Source organism: Cucurbita maxima, unplaced genomic scaffold (assembly GCF_002738345.1).
Source record: "Cucurbita maxima cultivar Rimu unplaced genomic scaffold, Cmax_1.0 Cma_Scf00018, whole genome shotgun sequence".
Taxonomy (NCBI): domain Eukaryota; kingdom Viridiplantae; phylum Streptophyta; class Magnoliopsida; order Cucurbitales; family Cucurbitaceae; genus Cucurbita; species Cucurbita maxima.
In genome coordinates, this window is record NW_019272034.1 from 4,351,566 (window position 1) to 4,374,763 (window position 23,198).

Sequence of the window (23,198 nt, forward strand, 5' to 3'; positions counted from 1 at the left end):
TTTTTTTTTTTTTTTTTTTATTTTTTTTTTTTTTTTTTTTTTTTGTGAAAGCCCAGTCCAACCCAAACAGCCCAGCCCTTTCTGGGCTTAACTTTAGTTATTTTATTGTACAAATAATCTCTTATTTAATATATTATAAATCCAATTCACTTCATTTATTTTAGATGTTAACATGGTTTAATTAATATATTTTTTTAATTCAATAACTTATTTTCTATAAAAAAAAAAAATTATTATTTTTAATTCAATAACCTCTTTTTCATAAAAATTCAAAATTTTAAGCTTTTACGTAAATTAATGGTCGAAAAAAATCTTAATTCTACAACATTTTAAAATAATTTAAAAGGCTAAATTTAAATTAGAAATTTATCCAATAAAAAAAAAATTAAAAATTAATTATTTTTCTATTAAAATAAGGTTGCAAATGCAAATATGATAAGGATTATTAGATACCAAAATTTATTTAAAATATTTTATAAACGGACATAACAAAAATTTTGAAAATTTAAAATTAGTTTTATTTTTTAAATAAAATTAAAATATACATTTACTTTTACTACTCTTTTAAAAATAACATTGAAAAATTTAAAAATAATATATAAAATAATTAATAATTTTTTTGAAACTTGTGGTTTATAAAAATAAAAAATATTTAATTAATTTTGTATATATAAGTATTTTAAGATATTTATTTAGATAGTGAGTAGACAATTAAATAAAAGAAAATAAAGGATATTTAGTTTTTTTGGAGTAATGAAAAAATCCAAAAGATGTGGAGAGGAGAGATAGGGAGAGGAGAAGATAAATGTTGAGAGCATTTGTGTCCCTTGCAATGGAAGTTTTGTTCTTCTCATTTCAATTTCTTCTATAAATTCCTGATTTTATCCGCTTTCCGCCTCTGATTCATTCCTTTCAATCCCCACCTCCTCCACTTTCCTCCCCTCATTTCTTCTTTTTACTTCCCCCTTCCGATGACTCATTCAACTTCGTGTTTCACTTGGGGTTGTTCTCTTCTTTCCTTCTTGATTGATTTTTCCTTGTGCGATGTGGGGATTCCTTAATTTTGTGGGTTCTGTCGATTCAATTTTTGTTGTGGAATTATGAATGAATGCGATATCTTTGTCTCTTCGCTTCTGAATCATGTTGTTTGGCTTCTCGATTGCCCCAATGCCTTGATTTTGTTTTCTGAGTTGTTAATTTTGTTTGTGCTGGACATGGTTCACCTTTCTGCTTGTTTGTCATGCAATTTCCTAGCAACTTCAAACATTGAACTCTCATGTTCTTTTCTGTTAAGTGCAAGATGCCCTGGGTGGAGTTTTTATCTGGTTTCTTGTGTTTGATATTCAGGCTCTTAAAGTTTGAACACTCAAGATGAGTATTAAACTCATAGATGGTACTATCAGTTACCAATCAATTTTTGGCTGCTTTTTTTTCTCCTCAGGTCCTACTCTATATAGTTCACCAGAAATCCAGTGAAGCCTTTGTAGTTATTTATGGAACTTCTTGGTATTGGAGCAAATATGCAGGGTTCGAGCAACGATCCAAACTTTTATTTCAGTTGGGATCGTAAAGGAGTTGTTGGTAGCTGTGTATGGCCACAAATCAGTGAGGATAAAATGGTGAACGGTCGACATAGCTCCAATGGTTTCTTATCACCATTGTCAGCAGGTCTGTATGTCGATTGTGGCCGAGAAGCGTTAAAGCAGATAATGATTAAGCAAGAATTGGTTTTTAGGGATCAGGTATGTCCTTGGTATGCATATATATATATATATATATGTTTTTTGGCTCTGAATCATTATGGAACTATGTGTTACAATATCTTTGCAATGGTTTGCTTTGTTAAAAATCCGATACTTTTAATATTCGTAGTTTTAAGCTTTGAAAATCATCTGAAATATGAATCAACTGTCCAGCTTTTCGAACTTCATCGCCTTTATAGAAGACAGATGGAGTTTATAGCTGAGATGAAGAGGGAATCATGTAAGCATGATGTTCGCGTTATGACAGCTCGGGTCTCTGCGTTGTGTGCTCAAGATGCACATAACTTCCATGTGTATAATCAATCATCTATTTTTGGTGAAAAAAAGACGTCGTTACTTTCATGTCTAGGGAAGAACTTTCAAACAGATTCTTACTCCGTTCTGAATGGAAGTTGTTCAACGAATTCTTACGTTTCAGAATCTAAGAGAAAGATTTTGGGAAAAGTGATGTTTAATCTTGAACTTCCAACTGACAGCAAACACTCGAACGTAAGAGATGAATTGACCGAAAGGCCTGAAATGTCGAGCTGTGATCTGAAGAGAATACCTGAGATTGTTCATATTAGTGATAGAACACCTTTTCTTGCCAAGTATGATTTGAATGCCTCATTATTAGAGAAAACTAAGGTCTCGGTTGATTTAAACGATCCTCCAAACTTTGAGGAAGAACCGGGTTTTGGATACGTCGATTTAAACGAGGCTAGTGGCCACAGGGAGATCCTTTTCCATGAGCTCTATGGCAAAGCCAATTCAAACTTTCTTGTTTACTCGGAGCAAGACAAAGATATTGCAAGTTCAAGTCTGTCATCATCCACTACATCTTTGACAAAATCTGTACAAGATCCTATAGGACACCATATCTTGGATGCTGAGAGTTCCAAAATGTTGATAGAAAACACTATGCTTGCTGAAGACGATCGCTCTAGCGTTAAGAACTTGATATCTAGAATTGGGTCTGATAGTGTAAGCCCTCTTGAGATAAGCTTTGGTAATGGCACCAAGTCCAAGAGCGTAAAAGGAGAATCTCGTCGCTCATTCGAGGCTGCTGCAAATTGGATCAAAGGTCGAATCGACCTCAATGTGTGCTTAAATGAAGAATGTTTGGCAACACCTTGTTGCTCCACTGAAATGAAACATTCAATTACAGGAGAGTTTGATGACCAAGTTGGATCAAATTTTCTAAACTCCATTCGAAATGATGACGAACCATTGGAGGATCTCGTCGCGATTGCAGCAGAACGTTTGATATCTATTTCATCATTGGCGGCTCAAAATTGTCAGAAAACCATCAGCTGTCGGTATGTTCCAGCTTCATGTGAATCTTTGTCCTGGTTTGCTGAAATAGCCTTGAAAAGTAAGGATGCTAATGACTCAAAGGAGCTTTCACCAAATTCCATGGATGACTTTGAGATCATGACATTGAAGTTGAAAGAAACAAAAGTGGAAGAGTGTTCTTTGATAGTAAGTAACCACGACGAGGCAACGGTAAAACATGTTTCTTCGCCTTCATGTCAACTCGGGAAGAGCCGTGTGAGGCGGAGTCCGTGCAAGAATTTTCAGACAGAAATTCCTCCAAGTCTTGCAACTTTGTCGAGGTACGAGGTTAAAGAAGATATTCAAGCAATAGAAGGTCTGATAGAAGTTGCAAGTTCTCGAGGTAGAACGACACGGACTCGAGGGAAGAGACGGTTATGTAACTCATCTTCAAAACTTACAGAAACTGTCTTAGGGTCAATCATGGATCAAGTAAACAGTAGCAATGAACAAGAGAACAAAAAAAGAAAGGTTCTAGTTTGGGGAAATATTACTCCTCGTCGTCGTCGGGGACAGAGATATCGAGCTTGTAATCGAAATATCGTTGTAGGACAAGTATAGTCATACATTTAATAAATGAAGTTATCTCATTTTTCTTTGTGTTTTGAAGAAATCATACACTATGGAAACTGATCTGAGTCTTTAATTTGGATACTACAATTTGAACAACAAAAATGAAAATAGAATTGATTCTTGAAGCTCTTACATGATAAATAGTTTCTGTTTATTGAGGAAGAACTTGAGCGAAATGAGAACTTTGAAACGCCTCTTGAAGATCCTCATCGTCGTCCCACGAATCACGAAACGTTTCGAGGTCGGTAAAGTAATTTATAAGAGACGATAAGCACAGTTTCTTCCTCCATTCCTCCAAATGCGGATATCCAACATTATCACCGTACTTGTCGCAATACTACAACATAAAGATGCTTTTTTGATCAAAGATTTAAACTATATATAGTTCGTTCGATCAATCGATCGATATCTAATAAAAACGTGGTACCTCGAAATCAGCTAAATCATGGGTATTATGTTTTGGAATGCCAGCAACATCCCTTGAGTGATAAAACTCTTTGATGGATTGCATCATATCATCCCATGATGGCAATGTCCTTTTCCCAGACAGCAGTTGAGCTATCCATATTGCTTGTGATTCAAAGAAAGGGAAGCCTATGAGCTGCAGCACAACAACAATCATATTACTTCACAACCAATTTTTTGCCCTTTTAGAAAGTGCATTCCTACGTCTAAATATCCCATTTTTTAGCTTACCAAACATCATAATTGTTCATAAAAAAAACATAACGATGTCGGAATATTTATGCACGATTTTGATTAATTACGTAGCAAGAAGTCAATGTGACATCGTAAGAAAGCTAACCTTTCTTGGAATGCCAATAAACGAAAGCGAGGGAGCCAAGGATGGGGGAAAGGTATGCTCGTACAACGGACCCACTCGATCATCATCCACAACAACTATTCCTTTGGTGTCAAGAAACGGAAATGAGTATGAATACCTACAAACCGACCCAAAAATATGTTAAAAAATGGGTTTTATGGACATATTAGACACAAACTCAAAAGTTAATGGACTAAACTTGTAATATCGAAAAGAATGATATATATAGTACCCAGTGCAATAAAGAATGGTATCAGCAACGATGGAGGACCCATCAACGAACAGCACCCGACCATCATCTTCAAGAGATTCAATCTGCAAGCAAGCTCAAAAAAACATAAATATGAGTGGCAAAACCGAACTTTTAAGATCAATCAAACCAAAACCAAGACGAACCTGTGGTTGAAGATGCAAGTTTTGATGTTTTTGGATGACTTTGGATAAACCCTCAGTGATGGTATCCATTGATCTTGTGCTTATATGAGTTTCTTTTGCCACTTCCACTAGCTCCAGCGATATGTCCTGCCCACTTTGAGAGCTTCCCACCACCACTACTACCTACAAACACAAAAAACACTGTCATTTCTTACGAAATCGTTATCAAACGAGACTTAATGGTACTCGTAGTTTGATTTACCTCGTCACGAAACGGCTCGGGAACGCGATAAACATGGCTATGAATTTGCTTTCTTTTCCATTTGTCCATGCCTTTAATATTGGGCAATCTTGGATGAGAATAATGTCCATTAGCAAGAACAACAGCATCAAAAACTTGTTCAACTAAGATCTTATCATAATCATCCCCTGTTTTATCTCTGCTTCTGACGACCCATTTAATCTCTTTTCCAACATGATCATGATGATTGTGAACATGAACATCATCATCAGAATAATCCAACATTCCCACATATTCAACTCTGGTATTGAATCTTATGAGCTCTCTCAATCCAAACCAATCACAAAAGTCCTTCAAATACAAGAACAGCTCTTTATGGCCAGGATATCTTCTGGTGTCACGCCCTTTCTTGACAAGAAATGGAAAATCAGAAAACCCCATGATTTCTCTGGGTGAAGCGATCCTTAAAGAGGCATAAACACTGCTATGAACATTAAGGAAATTGGATGCTTTGCCTAAAGGATGTTCGTTTTGGACATGTGGGTCGTAGAGCCATTGGCCACCAATGTCATGGTTTTGCTCAAAGACAACAACTTTGTGGCCTTCTTTTCTTAGCTCTCTGGCTGCCACTAGCCCTGAGGGGCCTGCTCCTATCACACAAACCTTCCTCTCCTTCCATTGGTGAAGCTTTTCAGACACCATGGCTGCTTCTGCAATGGACGCTTCTTTTCTTTTGGGTGTTTTGGGGTTTATGATTGTTGGGGTGTGGAGGGTGGGAGAGATGTTTAGGTTTTATAGTTGAAGTTTGAAGATTGAAAAGTAAAAAGAAGGAAGATTGGGCCTTTTTCGTACCAATTTGAATTAAGACATTAATCTAAATGTTATCCCATCAAATTTTATGTTTTACCGATCATATCAAAGTTAGTTCTGAGATTGCATGTGGATTGGAGAGGAGAATAAAACATTTTTTTTAGAAGGGTATAAAAACCTCCCTGATCGACACGTTTAAAAAACTTTAAAGAAAAGTACAAATAAGACAATATATGCTCCATCGATAAACAATCTAGACTAGAGTAGGAGCGAATCACTTCTGATTTGGCTTATAGTTGTTGTTTTTTTAGCTTATGTAGTGGTTGGTTTTATTACGTGCAAGTGGCCACGAGAATGTGTCCTTAGTTTTATACGAAGTTACGCTAATACAAGCATACTAAAATGTAAAAAGGATGGTCGGTTATATATTTGAAAGAATGGAGACTAAATTATTATAAGAAAAAAAAAAAAGATAGGGGAAGAATTTAAGCAAAAGAAAAGGCAATAATGGATAGAAATGGAGATGGTTTGCTAGGAAGGAGACACACGTGACCCTCCAACAATGATGAACTAGTTTAATTTGGTCTTAGCTACCTACACTACACTTTTCATTGACCCACCCATGGGTCGAGGAGGACGGAAAGCATTTTCTATTTCGGTCTCTATTTCTATCTTAATTTTTATTTTTGTGAAAATTTTCATTTATTTTTGTGAAGACTTCGTGTTCGTAGAAGACCTTTTTTATATATATTTTTAAAACTATTTGTTTAAAAAAAAAATCTATAATATAATAATTTTATATGTTAGACAGAGGTTAGGTCGGAGAGAAATCTTTCTTCATTTCTTTCCTTTTTTTAATATTTAAATAGAGATTCCATGTTCGGTTGATTAAATAAACATTTCTATAATATGGATGGATGATTATCTTCGACTACGTGAATTTAACAAAGAAAACTTTTTTAATTCAATCCATGGACCTTTAAAATAATAATCAAATTCATATTCGAATCTAATAGGTTAAGAACACAAAACGTTCAATGAAATGAAGAACATCGTGGAACACATACATGGATAAAATTAAACATATAAACTCACAACTGTTATCCAATGCCATCATCGCCATCATTTTGGTTTTTTACCGACCAAATCATCTTTTTTAATTTTCTCGTGATGTTAATTATTATTTTAAAAGTCCATAATTTAATTAATCTCTTGGAAGTTTTTTAATTCAGCCTGAAACAAAAAATTGATTTCAAATGCTAGAGAATAGATGGGAAAATATTGATAAATAATTAAAGTTGCTTTTTTTTTTTTTATTAAATTATAAAATTTAACTTAAATTAACATAAAATTCTTAAACTATCTTAATTTATTTTACAAATTTAAAAATCAAAATCTTATTAAAGAAAAAAAAAACTTTATATTTAAAAAAACCACGAGAATAAGTTATCGAACTTAAAAAATGGCAATAAATCATACAAAATTAAAATTTTAATTGCTTAATTAAACATAAAATCAAAAGTTTACGTAAATAATTGAGATTATGTTGTTGATTTTTTATATTTACTAAATTGAATTTTTAAATACTACCGTATGTTTACTTTGAGTTTTTTTAAAAAAGTAATTTTTAAATATTTTCTTAAAAAATATAAATTTAAAGGATAAGACAAATTAAAAATAAATAAATAGTAAGGAAAGTAATATAATTTAAAAAAAAATAATAAAGAATTTAAATTTTAAAATAGGTATATTTAATGATAATAGTTATTTATTATTTAAAAAAAAAAAATGGTGTAGGGCCCATCTCCAGCGTGGGGGAGAATGCCACTTCTTAAAGCACAATGCAACACACCATTACTTCATTTCATATTCTTCACAATTTCCAATCACTTCCTCTTAACAAACTTTATGTCAACTCAAATTATTCAATTTTTTTTCTTTTTTTTTTCCTTTTTATTACTTTCCCTTTAATTTTCCTATTCCTATTTCCTAACTTTGCTTCCACATTATTACAACAACAAAAATGCAAAAATAAATAAATAATATATAAAACTGTTACAAGATGGATACAATCACATCTTAATAACAGTGTGATATCCCACATTGGTTAGAAAGGAGAACAAAACACTATTTATAAAGGTGTAGAAATCTTTCTCAGTAGTAGATGAGTTTTAAAGCCTTGAGGGGAATATCTACTAGCGGTGAATTTGGACTCTTACAAAGAGTGATCATAATTACTGTATTTGTCGACAAAACATAGTATACGTAGGTGGGGAGTGAATTGTGAATTACCCAAAACAGTAATTTCAAATTATTAACTTGCACGACAACTCTTTATAATTTCGATTATTACAACTATTTCTTACCAAGTCCTAATTTCAATTTCATTCATAAAAATTAATATGCATATTTTATTACTTGAAAGCAAATGATAGAAATTTTCTTCTCTTTACGCTTAATTCACATATTATATTATATTATATTAATTAATCCTAATAATTTGAAAAGGAATGATAATGTTAAAGACAATGGGGAAAATAAAATATATAAATTATTTTTTTTTGCCAATCATATTATTTTTGTTTTGAAATCTTATTAAATTTGCATTCTATATACATATTTTAATACATTGAAATGTCCATGCAAATGATAAGTCCTGTCCCAGTGTCCCCGCTCCTCCAAGATCACGTCTTTGTATAATATTTCTGTTGATCAATAATGGCATGCAATCAGCAAACCCATTAAGCCCTTTGTTGGGAAGAAACGGTTTGTGAAGATGATTGGGGAGTTGAACAAGATAAGGGTGGTTTGGTTTAATTTCAATGGGTTGGGGTTCTGGCTTCCCAATTCCCGGTATGCCCGATTGGTTATAACATATACTCTATAAATTGGGCGACGGAGATTGTTCTGCTGCAACAAACGCGGCCTCTTATAACCTTCATCTCCCTCCTTCTCAACCCCGATTGTTTCCCCTAGCTTTCTGCAGCAAGAAAATCAGAAGGACCCTTCGCGGGTCTTTTTGATTTCCTTGCTTCTTTTTTCTTCTTCTTCTTCTTCCTCGCAGTTTTCACCATCAGGTAACTTCGATTCGTTGTTCGATCGTGTTCGGATAAATGAACATTTTATACGCATGTTTTTGTTTTGGGTTTCTTTGTTACGATCATGATTTTGATTGATTGTTTGTTTGTCTCGATACTTTGATCTCTCTTGTAGTCGAGAACAAATTATACTGCATCATAGCGATTCTACGATCATGCCTGTGATTCGTTTGTTTGCCATTTTCATCTTGCTATGAAAATGAAATCATTCAACAGTTTAGGCACGATCTGTTCATGGTTGTGATTGTTTCTTTGCATCGTTTTGTTGCTCTTTCTCGTAATTAAGATTAAAATCATTTAACACTCCAGGCATGATAGATCATCATTGGGATTGTTTGTTTGGGTTGTTTTTAGCTCTCTCTTGTTGTTAATCAGCGTTTGTTGGAAATCAAAATGCTTAAACATTCTTCAATCTTCAATCCAGCAATCATTATATTCTGTGTCTGAGAAACTTTCATCTGGTGCAGGGTTCTGTTCAACAATTGTTTTCGTTGAATGGCGGGGGAGAACACCGATATACCTCTTGTTGTCGAGGTAAGCGGGGACGAAGGTAGACAACATGAGAGCTTTGATATCCCTACCAATATGGAGGTAAATGAGCCTAATGCTATCATTGAGGGAAGCACTGATATATCTCTTGCTTTGGAGGCAAGTGCAGATGAAGGTAGCCAAGATGAGAAATTCGACATCCCTACCACTATGGAGGTAAATGAGCCTGAAAGTTGCAATGTAGGAGTTATTGTGAACATTAATACCCCAAAGTTCAGAAGGATTTTCCCTCGCTATCTCTCACCGCGCACAGGCTCCTGCCATGATTTTTGCAAATATGGTACGAAACATCCTATTGAAAGGAATCCTGCAAGTGCAGTCTTGAGAAAAGGTAAATCAGTTGGACGTGATGTTCGGGATTTGAGGCGGATTAGAGTTACGTTGGCAAAACCGAACAATGATACAGTTAGTCCAAAGTTCTCCAAAGATTATGATGGCATCAATATTACTGACTTGAAGGAAGATGTAACATCTTCCCCAGAGATTATTAATCCATCTCCAAAAAAGCGTTTGCCTCCCATCAAGGAAGTGGAGGCTGCGGCGGTGCAATACAGTCGGACAAAACTTAATTTGTCGCTATCAAAGGCGTCGTCTTCTGCAGGACAATGTACTTCACGAACCAATAGAAACAAAGAAGTTCGAAGAAGCAAGAAACAAGATGGATATGGAAGTTCAAGCAGTTCTACAGATAGCACAAGTAGATGCCAAGAGATAAAGATCTCCACAGTGGGAGATAGGAAGGCATTGGTGCCACATGCCGTTTCTTGGACGCCAAGAAATCGTGTGAAGCGAGTTGCTATTGTCGACAAGAAAATCATTGGGAGGCATAGCTTGAAGAACCAAAGTCGTCTTAAAAAAATTAAACCTGATCCATCTAACAGTGAGGTTGTAGAGGAGAAAACTTTATACATGATTGAACCATCTACCAAGAAAGAAACAGAGGGACCAGCTCAAAATAGTGTTCATTTCACTGAGTTGTCTCATCCACAATCTTCATCTGCAACAGACAACAGCTTTAAGCATAAACAAGAGGCAGATGGGACCATTATAACACCACATTTGTTGGTGGAAGAGAACACGAGGCGTACTAGAAATGGAACAAGTTCTAAAAGTTTATCTACATCTCCAACAGTATTCAAGGGATTCAAAGGTCTGAGACCTAAGAGATTTGATATGATTCAAATGTCTGAGACTCGATCAGCTCCTTCATCGCCATCATCTTCTAGATGCTCATCTGAGCCCGTCCATGGCGAGAAGTCCAAGGTGGAACACAAGATTAAGGCCCGAAGGAAGACTCTAACTGATTCAGAAAATGGAGATTGCCAATCTAGAAAGCTGCATTTTAGGAAGGGGAGGATGGTAGAACTTCAAACTGAACCCATTACGCCAAGGAGGCTTATATTCAAGCGTGTACGGTCACTCAGCGAGACTCAAAGTCCTAAAAGTGATTCAAGAAAGAGAATCATTCAGCGTAAAGAGGCGAATCAAAATGGCGATGAAGTGAAGGAAACTGAGAATAGTTCTTTGAGACAGCAAGATCAGGAATTTAAAAGAAAGAAAAGCTTTAGGAGGCAGGAAACAATTGATGGTAAATTGGTTTCTAGTAGACTAAAATCTGAGAGAATTGTCCTTAAACATCAGGATTCAAACGAAAAAATAGAAATCCAAAAGCTGCTTAATAATGTCATTGAAGAGACAGCAACCAAGCTTGCAAAGACTAGGAAGAGTAAGGTCAAGGCATTGGTTGGCGCCTTTGAAACTGTGATATCTCTTCAGGACGCCAAACCCGCAGCGACAGTTGTTGGCTGATATACTATAATTTTCGATCTATATTACAATCTGGAAAAGGTAATATAAGTCTATATATAGCTTGAAATGTGACATGAGAGTAAAGTAAAAAGCTTTGATCGAAATGCTAAGACCTATGTGGAGAGGGTTGAGTTATTTCAATATAAGGCTTTATGTGGAGAAGGTGAGGTTTTTTTGCTTGTTGAAGAACAACCTAAATGTTCTGTTTCATATGTTCATTAGAGTATTTGTAATCCAAGGAAATGCAGGCTTGTGCTGTTCTTTTCGCCCCCAAGTAAGCTCTGATCTTTTACAACCTCCTTCTTTCTTTCATGCCTGTTTTACCAGCCTGAGTGTTGTGTGTGCTGTATGCTGTTTCTATGATCTTGAGTTCTTGTGTTCTTCTTTCTTTCTGCTGTCCTATTCATTGTTCTCGCTTGGCTTCATTAAGGCAGCGGTCATAAATCATTGTCATGGAGCATGCTTTAGCACAACACACTCATGTTTTCTTCTACATGCTCTTACATTCACAAGGACTGCCCCATATTTTGATAAGGCTGCCGTTGTCCTTTCTCCTTGTTCAGAGAGTCACCCAGGCTTGCTTCAATCATATCAGATTTAAGCTTCATACTTGAGAGTTATATTCAGAATCTCATTAGGGCTGTTTATGTACACTTGAAATTTGAATGCTAATCAGTCACGATTTACGTAAAGAAACTTGTAGTCATTTACAGTGTTGCAAATGTGATTTTTCGCCATGGATCAAATACTTTGATCCAGAATGAAAGTGTCATTATCATTGCATCATATCAATATCAAATGGAACTATAATGACCAAGATTTGGAATCTAGATTTGGCACTTATGTCTCGATATTTCTCTGCATCTCATATGTGATATTACTATGTTACTTATTTTACTTGTTTTAGATTAATTCTAACGGTCAAGATTATCTCTACCAACTAACCTGAGTCCTTTTAACACGTTCTGTCCTCACTCACCTACTTGCTAAAAATTCTTCGGAAATCATCTAATATTAAATTTCTTTAAGCTAAATGTCACGGTCATGCTTGTTCAAGACATGTTGTCTATAGCTGCATGTCAGATGTCCCGGTCATGCTTGTTCAAGACGTGTTGTCCATGGCCATATACACGTTTCAAGCTCGTTTTTCATGCTTTCATTTTAGGTTTTTACTATTTCATGTGTATGATCGTTCACCAAAATACGAGGGTGTATGATCGTTCACCAAAATTATGTCTATACCCGTCAGGGCAAAAATGCCCTTAAAATATACTATAGGTGGATGTGGATGTGTTTAGGTGTCAATTCTTTCTACCCGAGTTATATGATATTTAAGTTGTGATGTTTTTCCTTTGCTTATAGCCATATAACGACTTTCAACCTGCTTTCAAACCTTCTTTCAAAAATCTCTCATTGCTAACGTTTTCTAAAACATTTCTCGTAAACGTGACTAGAGACCCGAGCAAACACCAACATTGTCCACAACGTTTGAGCTTCTCATGGCTAACTTGTTCGCTGGGTTAAAACAAGTATCACACAATGTCCTGCTGCAAAAGTGTGATTGTGACACTAAGCACATTTAACTTTAGAATTCTTATGATTGAGCCATCGAAAGAAACGTGCACTTTGTTAGTATAGATTATTAGTATAGAGAGTAACTTTCAATTCTTTAAAGCAATTCTTAACCATCATCTCCTTAGGGTCACTCTCGATCCATTCATGTACCTCTCATTTACTCGAGTGTCACATGTTCATCAACTTCGACCTTGTTTATCCCAAAGAGATGTTCCATTCTAATGCTACGTGTAAGGACACATACCTAGAATTTGAACTAAGATCTGGAATTCATATTTAACACCTAATAGCTCTAATATTTCATTGAATCTCTTACAACATAAACACGTTACTTATAGATCTCGAAGTAGTTTGAAAATCAAACACAATTAATCGTAATGACGTAGAAGCCACAGTAAACACGTCCTTAGATTAGATGGATGTGACTTTATCGCGTGTAAGTTCATTACGTGATAAAGAGAGAAATGTTAGGAAAGTGGAAGTCAATATGGTCCTAACTGAAGAATGCTGATAGAATAGATGAATCTGAAGATGCCTTTTTCAATTCCTGAACCTTCCCCTGTCTTCATCTAAAATTTATTACATGACAAGATGAATTGTGGATTATTCCATCCCATATGCCCTACCACTGCCTTCATCATAGCCTCACCATAATCCTTCCCTCAATCCAAGCTTGGATTTATTTTGTACCAAGTTTGCAGCTAAACAAAAATAACAAACAGAGGCGAGTTCCCTTATGATTTAATATCCTACGAATTTCCTTTCAAGGTATGCCCTAACTATTCCGGGCACTCAAGAAGTCATCCTTAAAAGTTGGCTTTCGTGTGAGATCCCACTGTAAGTGTGTAGAATCTCTCCCTAACTAACGCATTTTAAAACTGTGAGGTTGATAGCGATACGTAACAAGCTAAAACAGACAACATATGTCAACAGTGGACTTGAGTTGTTACAAATGATATTAGAGCCAGGCATCGGGCGGTGCACCAGCAAGAATGCTAACCCCTGAGGAGGGTGGATTGTGAGATCCCACTATAAAGGTGGGGAACCTCTCCCTAACTGACGCATTTTAAAACCGTGAGGCTGACGACAATACGTAACGGGCCAAAGCGGACAATATCTGTTAACAAATGGTATCATAGCCAGGCATCGGACGGTGCACCAACAAGGACGCTGGGCCACCAAGGAGGGTGGATCGTGAGATCCCACTATAAGAGTGTGGAACCTCTCCCTAACTAACGCGTTTGACGATACATAATGGGTCAAAACAAACAATATTTGTTAACGGTGAGTTTGTACTATTACAGTTTGTGTCTAAAATTTAGCTATGAATTCAAATGTTTGTTCGAAAAAGATGAAAACAACCAGATGGTTATCAAACGAGGATGCCCAATCGAGATTCTATATCCAATCCACGATCTTCCATCCAGCCTGTAAGCAGAGGCAAAACTTGTCCACAGAAAAAGAAAAAAAAATGGTCCAGATTTTCATAAACTTGATACCAATACACCCATCAATCTCCTTTCATTGTGATCCTCATGATATTACTTTCACATTACCATATCCAAAAGGGGCCTCTTTTTTATGGTCCTTTAAGGTCTTAAAGATACCCGTGGCTTGTTCATACAATATGTTCTTCTAAATTACTCACAATCTCTTATGGGTCAATACAAAGAATTTAATGCACTTCCAACTGTTGTAGTTTAAGTTTATTCTTTCCTATGACTTATTCAGAAAATGAGGCATTTAATGGAGGGGACAGCTCAAACCAATCATATTCATTTGGATAGAGATTGGTGCAACAATATGAATGGAATGGACCTGTTTGCCTTTGATCAGAAGAAACAGACAAAAACAAGGACAATTCTTTGTTTCAATTCTTTCTCTGATTAGTAAACAAATTGCCACTCTTGCTCTTTAATTGAGCTACATGTTTAGGTTGTAATATCAAGTTATCAAGCCAAATCCTTGTTTGTTTATCCTAGGTTATCAGTCAATTCGACACTACGAACACTTGACTATTGATTATAGATTGAAGTTATGAAGTTAAATGTCTCCCTTTCATTTATGTTTTTGTTTATACTAGATTAGAAGTTTGTTCATCCCCGACCCTCTAAAATCTACCTCCGAGATTACTCACAATCCAAAATTATTGGAACTCACAGTTAAGATATCTATGTTTCCCCACACGTGATGTAATCATTTTAAATGTTGAAATAATCACTAAATTTATCGGAAGATCGAGGAACCATGAAAACAAAAGCATAAATCTTGTCGGTCACTCCTGCTTTTATTTCAAACAAGGATTTTTCACCAGAAATTTAATTTAGTATGCAATGCAGAATCATGTTTGTACATAATTCAATACAAATAATTACTCACTAATCTTGAAATACAGATATTTTGGAAGTGCAGTCCTTTTCAACTAAACAGAGAACTTATGAAGTAAATAATGTTGAGTGCTACTGTGCTTATCCAATAAAGCATTAATTTCCTTGCACGTTGTTTGACTGTGTTGGGCTGCTCGTTGCATTTGTTGTCTGATTAACTTGTTGGCGATAGAAAGCTGCCATTTTGTTGTAGATATCCATATTCATTGTCTGCACCAAAAACCAGATCATCACATGTCTATCAACAAAAGAACATGAAGAACATGAAGAACAGGAAGGGATAATGTCCCATACTTGTGCAAGAAACGCACAAAATGGATCAACAGAGTCATTGGAGGCAGGCTTTGGTTGTGTTGGATCCTGCCTTGGAATTGCAGGGGGCATCAAGAAATGGGGCGGAATGAATGCGGGAGGCGTAGCGGGAACTGAATTAGGATGGATGAGAGGAGGAAGCGACTGTGGGGCTGGACGTGCCATGCCGCTCATGTCGAGCATCCCCATTCCCATGCCTAGACCGACCCCCATGCCCATTCGTGCTAGCAGCGACATTTGAAGTTGTTGCTGCATTCCTATAGGCATCATCATCTGTTGCATACTCCTCACACTCATAAACTGAACTTGTGCTTGAAGTTGCTTCAAGTATTCAATCACCTCATCCAGCATTGAAGCTTTATCAGTCTGCCTCAATCGATTGTTATATCATACATCCAACATTAGCTTAAATTCATTGCAAACATTCAAAATCCAAATATCATTGAGATTCTTGAGTCCTATACCAATGATTATCAATAAAAAGATACTCATTTTTTTACCTTGCTCGCATTTGGAACCAACTTTTGCAGGGCTTTCATCTTCTCATTAATCCTATCTCTTCGCCTCTGTGCAAATAATATAAAGCATAGATTTGATACCATAATCATTAGTGTTGTATCGGTTTTATAACAAACAATGTTCAGAGATCAAATAGTTACTCGTTCGGATTGATTATGTATAGCAGCTGCTCGACTTCGTCTAGCTGAATGAGAGCGACTTGCTCCACGCTTTACATCTTGTTCTTCCTCTTGATTTTCCTTGAACAAGTGAAATCAGTTTTTTTTTTTATCAAAATTTGGATCAAATTCTTTCATGGGATTCTCCACTTTCAATTCTACAGATTCTAAATCAACTGAACAACAAAATCAAACGTTACCGATTCAACATGGCAAGCAGAATCTTCATCAATGGATTTGGTTTTCATGCTTCGAGAATCAAAGGAAGCCCATGTCATCAAAGTAGTGTCATTATCCCTACAAAACGCTGCACTCGCACTACCACACACACTGTGGTCGCCAAGGTCCACTTGCATAGTGTTGTTATTGCTTGTGCTGACATTTTTTCCAGCATAATCGGAGGTCGACCGTGTTTTTTTTCTCGCCGGCGGTTCTTGGTTGCCCCTCTCAACCCATTTGCCATTGGCACCGGAGGGTATGAGGGGACGGCCTGTATGGACTAGTGGCTCGCCTTGATGGATCAAATTTGGGCCTTGGGTTTGGAGATTGGCTTGATTGACTACGGACTCCAAAGTTTCATTGGCTCGGCTCCATGTGGGCTTTGTGAGGCCTGTTGGGTGCATCCCATCAACCCCATGTAGAGCGAGTTGCCCATTTTGCCAGGTTAGTTCTGTTACTCCATGCTTTGCCCTGAACAAATCAGATAATATCAAAAAAGAAATCCCACCTTCAAATTTTTGTGGATCAAATAATTTAACAATCAACAAGAGAAATCTTGATGATTTCTGTTTCCTTCCGCATTCTGCATCAGAAATTGTTCAGAGCTTTCCATGAAGGTATTGAAATTTGTAGAAAACAAAATGATATTTACATTTGCTTGTAGAAGGGGACAAGAGGGTTAGTGGTACTGTGGGGATTCTTCTGGGCAGGCACGTGAAAGGATCTCTTTCCCTCCTCTTCTTCGACTTGCTCTTGTCTTTCGTGGCTCATATTCCATTTTGGAACTACACAATGGCTCATGTAGCCTCTTTCTCTAGCTCTCTCTCTCTCTCTCTCTCTCTCTCTCTCTCCACCTCAATCAACACATAAACAAATGGAACAGCAGATTTTGGTTCAACTTTGGACACTCTGTTATATCCTTGTCACTCTGGTCCCTTTCTGGTGTCTATGATAGCCAGTGAACTTCAGATTTTACAATAACTTCTTCATTTGTGGCAGCAAACAAAACCCTGGGATGGCTCATCGCTGAGTTGAGGTAAAGTTTCTCTCTCTTTGATTTTGTGAAATTTTACCCTTTTTCCTTCATTACCCATTACTCAAGTTCACTATTTTTGTAAGAAATAGCTATTCAAAGTAAGTTTTAGGGAGAAAAGAAGGAATAATATACCACAAAATGAGAGAAGATGAACAGCTGAAGTATGAAGGTAGAGTGAATAGCATAGGAATTTACTTCAAATCATTATCACAATAGTAAGAATCGTACAAACTCACCTTCAAATCATGTCCACATTATATATTTAATAATACAATTGTCAGTTTTGTACTTATCCAATGGTAGCCATGCAAGTTTCTCATAAGGGTCCAGAGCCTATTTGATTTATCAACCCCCCATATTCAATGGAACCGTAGACTTTATCAATAAAGGGACCATATTTACGTCAAAATTTAAGCTCTTCTTTTTCTTTGTAGAAAGAAACCCTCAAGAACATGCCAGTATTTGCATCAAATCATATATTCAATTACATCCCATTCATCTAGACTCAAGGGAAATGAAAGCCTTCAACCAAAACTTGTCCTTTTCATTTGCAATCATTATGTTCTCTATTTATACTGTTCAGAAGAGTAAAAACTGATAGCAAATAACAAAAGAAACAGATATCATTCAATCATTTTTCAAATTCATTCATTTGGATCAATTGAATTTGGCAATGAAGTTTCTTTATGATTCCTTCTGCAACGTACCCTCTTAAAAGGGAGGACTAATATCATTCTATTCTCTTGTGTATTCCTGACTTTTGTTCATATATATTTATAGAATGGTTTCTGGATAAAGGATTTTTATGTTAAATGATTCTACACCCTATGCTTTTATTGATTTGGTTGGGACACATTAATGAAGTTAGGTGAATAAATAGACTGAAGGCAGGGTCTGAACTTGGCACCACAGGCTCTCTTCTCTCCCAACTTATATTAGAAGTTGTCGTTGTCGTCATTTTTTTCTCTCTGAGTTTTCCTTTTCCTATTGGCTAGATCTGCACTGATATCATCCAACAGCGGAAGTTATGATATGGATACAAACATGTGATATCACTGAAGGCATTAATGCATTTCGAGCTGTTGATGAATTTTCAAAACCATAAGAACATGCATTCTATATTTATTAGCGAAGCATCGCTTAAAATCTCAAATGAACCCAGCAAATATCTTCTGTGAACTTGAGTTTTGCCTAAGAATTTTGATGAGTTTATGAGTTGGAGTCATTTAATATACTGTAGCTAAGAATTTAGCAGAATTTTGGCATGCTTTGATGATAGTTTAATGTCCATTTCACTGAAGCTGGCCTAGATGACTCTCTGGATTGATAGATAGGCCATAGAATGTAGTCCAAAGTCAGTTGGGTCCCTCTGTTACAATTTACATTATGGGTTCTTTGTCCTAACAGACAGGATTGTTCATCCATTAGAAAACCTCCCCATGTGTTCTTCTCTGATTCTGTTTAATTTTCAGTGGAAGGATTTTGAAATGTGACTGTAAATACTTAGACGCTTGATACAACAAGGGTTTTTCTTATTAAACTTTAAGATTATGGCACACAACCTTTGAGTCGGTATTATGCAGAGACCGTGGTTCTAAGATTACAATGACTTGATATTGATTTTGGACCGAAATTAGTTTAAGTGAAATGTAAATAAATAGGAGTTGCATGATTTCATGCTTCTGTGTTAACAAGGTAAAATCTCATTCTTAGTGACATTGGAAGCAGAAACAAGTGACAGGAAGTCTTCCGGTCGATCGGATTCTGTTTGCTGTTTCTCTTGCTTTATTCTCTTCCTTTCTTCTTTTCTCTTCTAGTTGTGTCCTTGCTCCCCCCGCGATCCGATCAACTTGTACTATCTTGTCCTGGTAATGTCGCGAAAACACCGACTTTTTGCGCTCCAGTTCAGCCTTTTCCTTTTCCATATGAAGTTTTGCAAGCAATTTTTTCTCGTTCTCCCAGTCAAGAATTGAAGATTTTCTCTTTTGATACCTGAAATATGAGTGTCATAGAAAATAGCTCTATAAGCAAGTTTCTGGACTAAGATGAGAGATCTTTTAGTGCAATTGTCTCATAAACACGAGAACTTGCAACTGATGTCAACTCCTGAGGATTGAGGGATGCAGCAGCTGACAGAATATTATACTGATGGATTGTAGAATATACCTTTTTCTAATCTTCTCCATCTTATTTCTCTCCCATACATCTGCTTTGGTTGGTACAAGGCTTCGTCTCGGTGGCGGTAAAGGAATTCCCGTCACCAAGTCCTTTTCGTTTCCTATTGGCTTCTTTATTGAAGATTGACCTAGTGTAATGAACATGATTACTTTTTGTGACAGGAAATTGTTACGAGAATGTAACAGCCCAAGTCCACCGCTAGCAAATATTGTTCTCTTTGAGCTTTCCCTTTTAGGCTTCCTCTCAAGGTTTTTAAAATACGTTTGCTAGGAAGAGGTTTCCACACCCTTATAAGGAGTGTTTCGTTTTCCTTTCTAGCCAATATGGGATTTCTCAATCCACCCTCCTTGGGGGGCCGAACATTCTCGCTAGCACACCGCTTAGTGTCAGACTCTAATTCCATTTGTAACAGCCCAAACCCACCACTAGCAGATATTGTTTTCTTTAGGCTTTCCTTTCGAGCGTCCCTCAAAGTTTTTAAAACGTGTCTGCTGAGGAGAGATTTCCACCCCCTTATAAGGAGTGTTTCTTTATCTTCTCCAACTGAGGTGGAATTTCACAGAAAAACTTCTAAGCACAATATTTATAATTACCAGGATTGTTCGTTTCTTTGTTAGACAATCGCCTTGTTATGCTTGAAGCTAATGCAGCCGTCTCATCTTTTCTGCTTTTAACCTTTGTCATTGGGGTTTCTTGGCTTTCCTTCTTCTTTTTCTGGTATTGTAACTTTGCTTCTTCGTGTGAGCGAATTGCAAATGCAGCTGATGCTACTGCAGTGGCAAACTCTATGTCCCTTGAATCATAATCTTCATTCATTTGGTTTGAAAAATGCCATTGTAACCCCTTGGACTCCTTTTTATCTGGAAAATGGAGGGAGGGGGGTCAGTTTTAAAAGCTTCTGCTTGCACTACAACCACATGGATGAAAAGGGTTATGAAGATATAGCAGCAATTTTCATCAGTACCCTCTTTGAAGGATCTTGTTTTTGGCTGTGGAATTCCATCTCTAGGTTTGATGGAAGCATCTTTCTTATGTTGTCCTGGTTCAGAAAAACTCACTCTACAAAGCAGTAAATAGTCATATTACTATCGGTATTAAAAAAAACAGAGGGATAGAAGAAGCTAAGCTCTATGTGTAACACCTCTAACCCCACCGCTTTCCCTTCCGAGCTTCTCCTCAAGGTTTTAAAACACGTCTGTTGGGGAGAGGTTTCCACTCTTTTATAAAAAATACTTCATTCCTCTCTCTAACGAATGTGGGATCTCACAATTCACCCCCTTGAGGGCCCAACGTTCTCGCTGGCACATTGCCCGATGTCTGGTTCTTATATCATTTTTTACAACCCAATCTTATTGCTAGTCGATATTGTTCTCTTTGGACTTTCATTTATGGGCTTCCCCTCAAGGTTTTAAAACGTGTGGTATCAGTGGTATCAGAACCAGATACTAGGTGGTGTGTCAGTGAGGACGCGGGCCCCCAAAGAGAGTGGATTGTGAGATCTCATATCGGTTGGAGAGGGAAACGAATCATTCGTTATAAAGGTGTGAAAACCTTTCCCTAGTAGACACGTTTTAAAACCCTGAGGGAAAGCCAAAAGAGAACAATATCTACTAGTAGTCGGCTTGGGCCGTTACACTATGGCTCTTGATTCTTATTCTTATCACTTTTAACTGAAGCAAAATTTTTCTCGACCTCTAGTGACTCAGAGATATGATTTGACACTTTTCTGGTTAATGTTTCTCATCTTCTCTTCTTCTTTTTAAATTTTTCGAGTAGTAAATGATGAAGTAGATGAAAAGTTGAAGTGGGGAAAGAGGACAAGGAGAAAAAATGTACCTTCTTTGACTAGTTCCCATCTCCTGAAATCTCTGGCTTATCATCTTCTGAACAGTGTTGTTTCTGAAGTTTATAAGCAAGGAAGCAAAGGAAATGCCTTCTTTCTTTGCACTCAACTCCATTCAGAAGCAAGGCATGTTCTTCTTCTTCTTCATCAACTTCCCCACACAAACACAAATGGTTACTTTGATAATAAGCCTTAATTATGAAGTAAATGGGTGTTTTGGAGATACCCATCTGTCAAAAAGCCATCTTTTTGAAGTTCTTTGTCTGATAATCTCAAAATCCGTTCAGCCAAGTTCTGGGAAAAGGAAAGGACATTGAAGATGGCAAGAAAATCCTCTTTATGATGCCACTCTTGCTCTTATTCCTTGTTCCTTACAGAGGGAATGATATCAAGAATATTCAAGAACAGAGAAAGATGGTCATGTCCTTAAATCACATGCTACCCATCAAGAGTTTGGATTCCATTTTGCCCTTTTCCACCAAGGAAATTGAGATCTAGTAAGCTGATGTGTTTTGATTCATAAGAATGAAGTGAAGAAGGCCGAAAATGTTTTCAAATTGCTTCATTGGTTAAAATATATGTTATCGATATAAAAAAATTAGAAGTTCAAATCCACGTAGTTTGATCTACCTTTCGAACTTGGCTCATTGCATCAAAATTTGGTTATTATTAAAATTATTACAATTATATTTATTGAATGTAATATTAGTTTAAAATTTTAGTGTTTTTTTTTATTACTTTTAATATTGATATTAAAGTTTATACCACTATGAGCGGGAATGATCAACGTTAAGTCCTACATTATAAGGAAAATAATGGGCTAACTCTTAATTATTAATATTTTTATTCAAATTGTAATACACGAAAGTTTGGAAGAGATGCGCGGTGAGTGAGGTAGGTCGAGTTTGATTAATCACCCTAAATACTAACTTTAATTGTACAACTATTATTGTGATTTATTGTTTTTTTTTAATATAATTATTTATTATTTTGAATAGAATTATTTTTATAATTGTGATTTTTAACTTCATATTAAAAGTTTTTTTTAAAAAATCATATTGAAATCTTAGAATGCTAAATAGAATTTTTGGTCAAATTAATAGGGTTCTCGTTTACGTCCCATCTTTAGAGTAAATATCACGGCATGACTCCCAAGTCATGTGCTGAATAATTGGGTTCATAATATTTCAAATGTCATGATGCATAAACAATGACGTTTTTTTTTTTTTTATCTTGCATGAGTACACAACTCAATCTTTTTTTAGATGCGTCAGTGTGTACTATCAAATTTTTAGTGCACTTACCAATCTCTTTTCGAGTTCTTGAAAGCTCTCATCGTACACATTGCTCGACTTGAATGTCTTCCCCTTCCTCGTCAACTGTATATTGTCAGGTTTCTGGTAACTCTTCTTGTTCTGCCTCGTTGGTAAATATAATGTCATTACAACTTTCAACATTGACCATGACACAAAAAGGCCACATGCTACTGGTGTTAGATAACAAATACATCTACGTGACATAAGATTGTGTTGTAATACTCGCAAGTCTCATGGATAGTTGTATGACCGGCGAATAAGAGGTCTTTTTTAACAAAAAAAAAAAAAAAAAAAAAAAAA

The 23,198-nt window shown here is 36.2% G+C and overlaps 5 protein-coding genes and 1 long non-coding RNA gene across 9 annotated transcripts; 3 read left to right on the forward strand and 3 right to left on the reverse strand.

The window, feature by feature from the left end:
• The first annotated feature begins 784 nt into the window (after window positions 1-784).
• On the forward strand, window positions 785-3,668 carry LOC111492960. 3 transcript variants are annotated; one of them, XM_023142505.1, is made up of 3 exons: window positions 785-1,002; window positions 1,442-1,742; window positions 1,917-3,668. In XM_023142505.1, the coding sequence occupies exons 2-3, from the start codon at window positions 1,494-1,496 to the stop codon at window positions 3,636-3,638; spliced, it is 1,971 nt and encodes a 656-aa protein (XP_022998273.1). In that variant the 5' UTR covers window positions 785-1,002; window positions 1,442-1,493; the 3' UTR covers window positions 3,639-3,668. The 3 variants fall into 3 exon arrangements, with proteins under 3 accessions (XP_022998273.1, XP_022998276.1, XP_022998275.1); XM_023142508.1 differs by having other exon boundaries at window positions 785-1,001; window positions 1,466-1,742; XM_023142507.1 differs by having other exon boundaries at window positions 785-1,742.
• Window positions 3,669-3,694: 26 nt separating this feature from the next.
• Window positions 3,695-5,848, reverse strand: LOC111492962 (flavin-containing monooxygenase FMO GS-OX-like 9). Its single transcript, XM_023142509.1, has 6 exons — window positions 5,111-5,848; window positions 4,870-5,031; window positions 4,706-4,788; window positions 4,456-4,591; window positions 4,078-4,251; window positions 3,695-3,987 (listed from the first exon to the last, which is right to left on the reverse strand). Exons 1-6 carry the CDS (start codon window positions 5,789-5,791, stop codon window positions 3,802-3,804), a joined length of 1,422 nt encoding a protein of 473 aa, XP_022998277.1. The 5' UTR covers window positions 5,792-5,848; the 3' UTR covers window positions 3,695-3,801.
• A 2,768-nt stretch (window positions 5,849-8,616) lies between these two features.
• LOC111492963 lies at window positions 8,617-11,647 on the forward strand. Its single transcript, XM_023142510.1, has 2 exons — window positions 8,617-8,976; window positions 9,465-11,647. Exon 2 carries the CDS (start codon window positions 9,493-9,495, stop codon window positions 11,353-11,355), a length of 1,863 nt encoding a protein of 620 aa, XP_022998278.1. The 5' UTR covers window positions 8,617-8,976; window positions 9,465-9,492; the 3' UTR covers window positions 11,356-11,647.
• A 3,530-nt stretch (window positions 11,648-15,177) lies between these two features.
• On the reverse strand, window positions 15,178-17,529 carry LOC111492994 (transcription factor PIF7-like). The gene is made up of 6 exons (XM_023142556.1): window positions 17,178-17,529; window positions 16,507-16,996; window positions 16,289-16,387; window positions 16,130-16,195; window positions 15,612-15,995; window positions 15,178-15,527 (listed from the first exon to the last, which is right to left on the reverse strand). Exons 1-6 carry the CDS (start codon window positions 17,324-17,326, stop codon window positions 15,414-15,416), a joined length of 1,302 nt encoding a protein of 433 aa, XP_022998324.1. The 5' UTR covers window positions 17,327-17,529; the 3' UTR covers window positions 15,178-15,413.
• Window positions 16,994-19,045, forward strand: LOC111492996. 2 transcript variants are annotated; one of them, XR_002719953.1, is made up of 3 exons: window positions 17,003-17,142; window positions 17,525-17,561; window positions 18,557-19,045. It is a non-coding gene; the product is annotated as an uncharacterized LOC111492996 (long non-coding RNA). The 2 variants fall into 2 exon arrangements; XR_002719952.1 differs by lacking the exon at window positions 18,557-19,045 and having other exon boundaries at window positions 16,994-17,142; window positions 17,525-17,849.
• Window positions 19,046-19,072: 27 nt separating this feature from the next.
• On the reverse strand, window positions 19,073-22,005 carry LOC111492995. The gene is made up of 5 exons (XM_023142557.1): window positions 21,576-22,005; window positions 20,704-20,798; window positions 20,333-20,599; window positions 19,728-19,866; window positions 19,073-19,553 (listed from the first exon to the last, which is right to left on the reverse strand). The coding sequence occupies exons 1-5, from the start codon at window positions 21,695-21,697 to the stop codon at window positions 19,271-19,273; spliced, it is 906 nt and encodes a 301-aa protein (XP_022998325.1). The 5' UTR covers window positions 21,698-22,005; the 3' UTR covers window positions 19,073-19,270.
• Window positions 22,006-23,198: the final 1,193 nt, after the last annotated feature.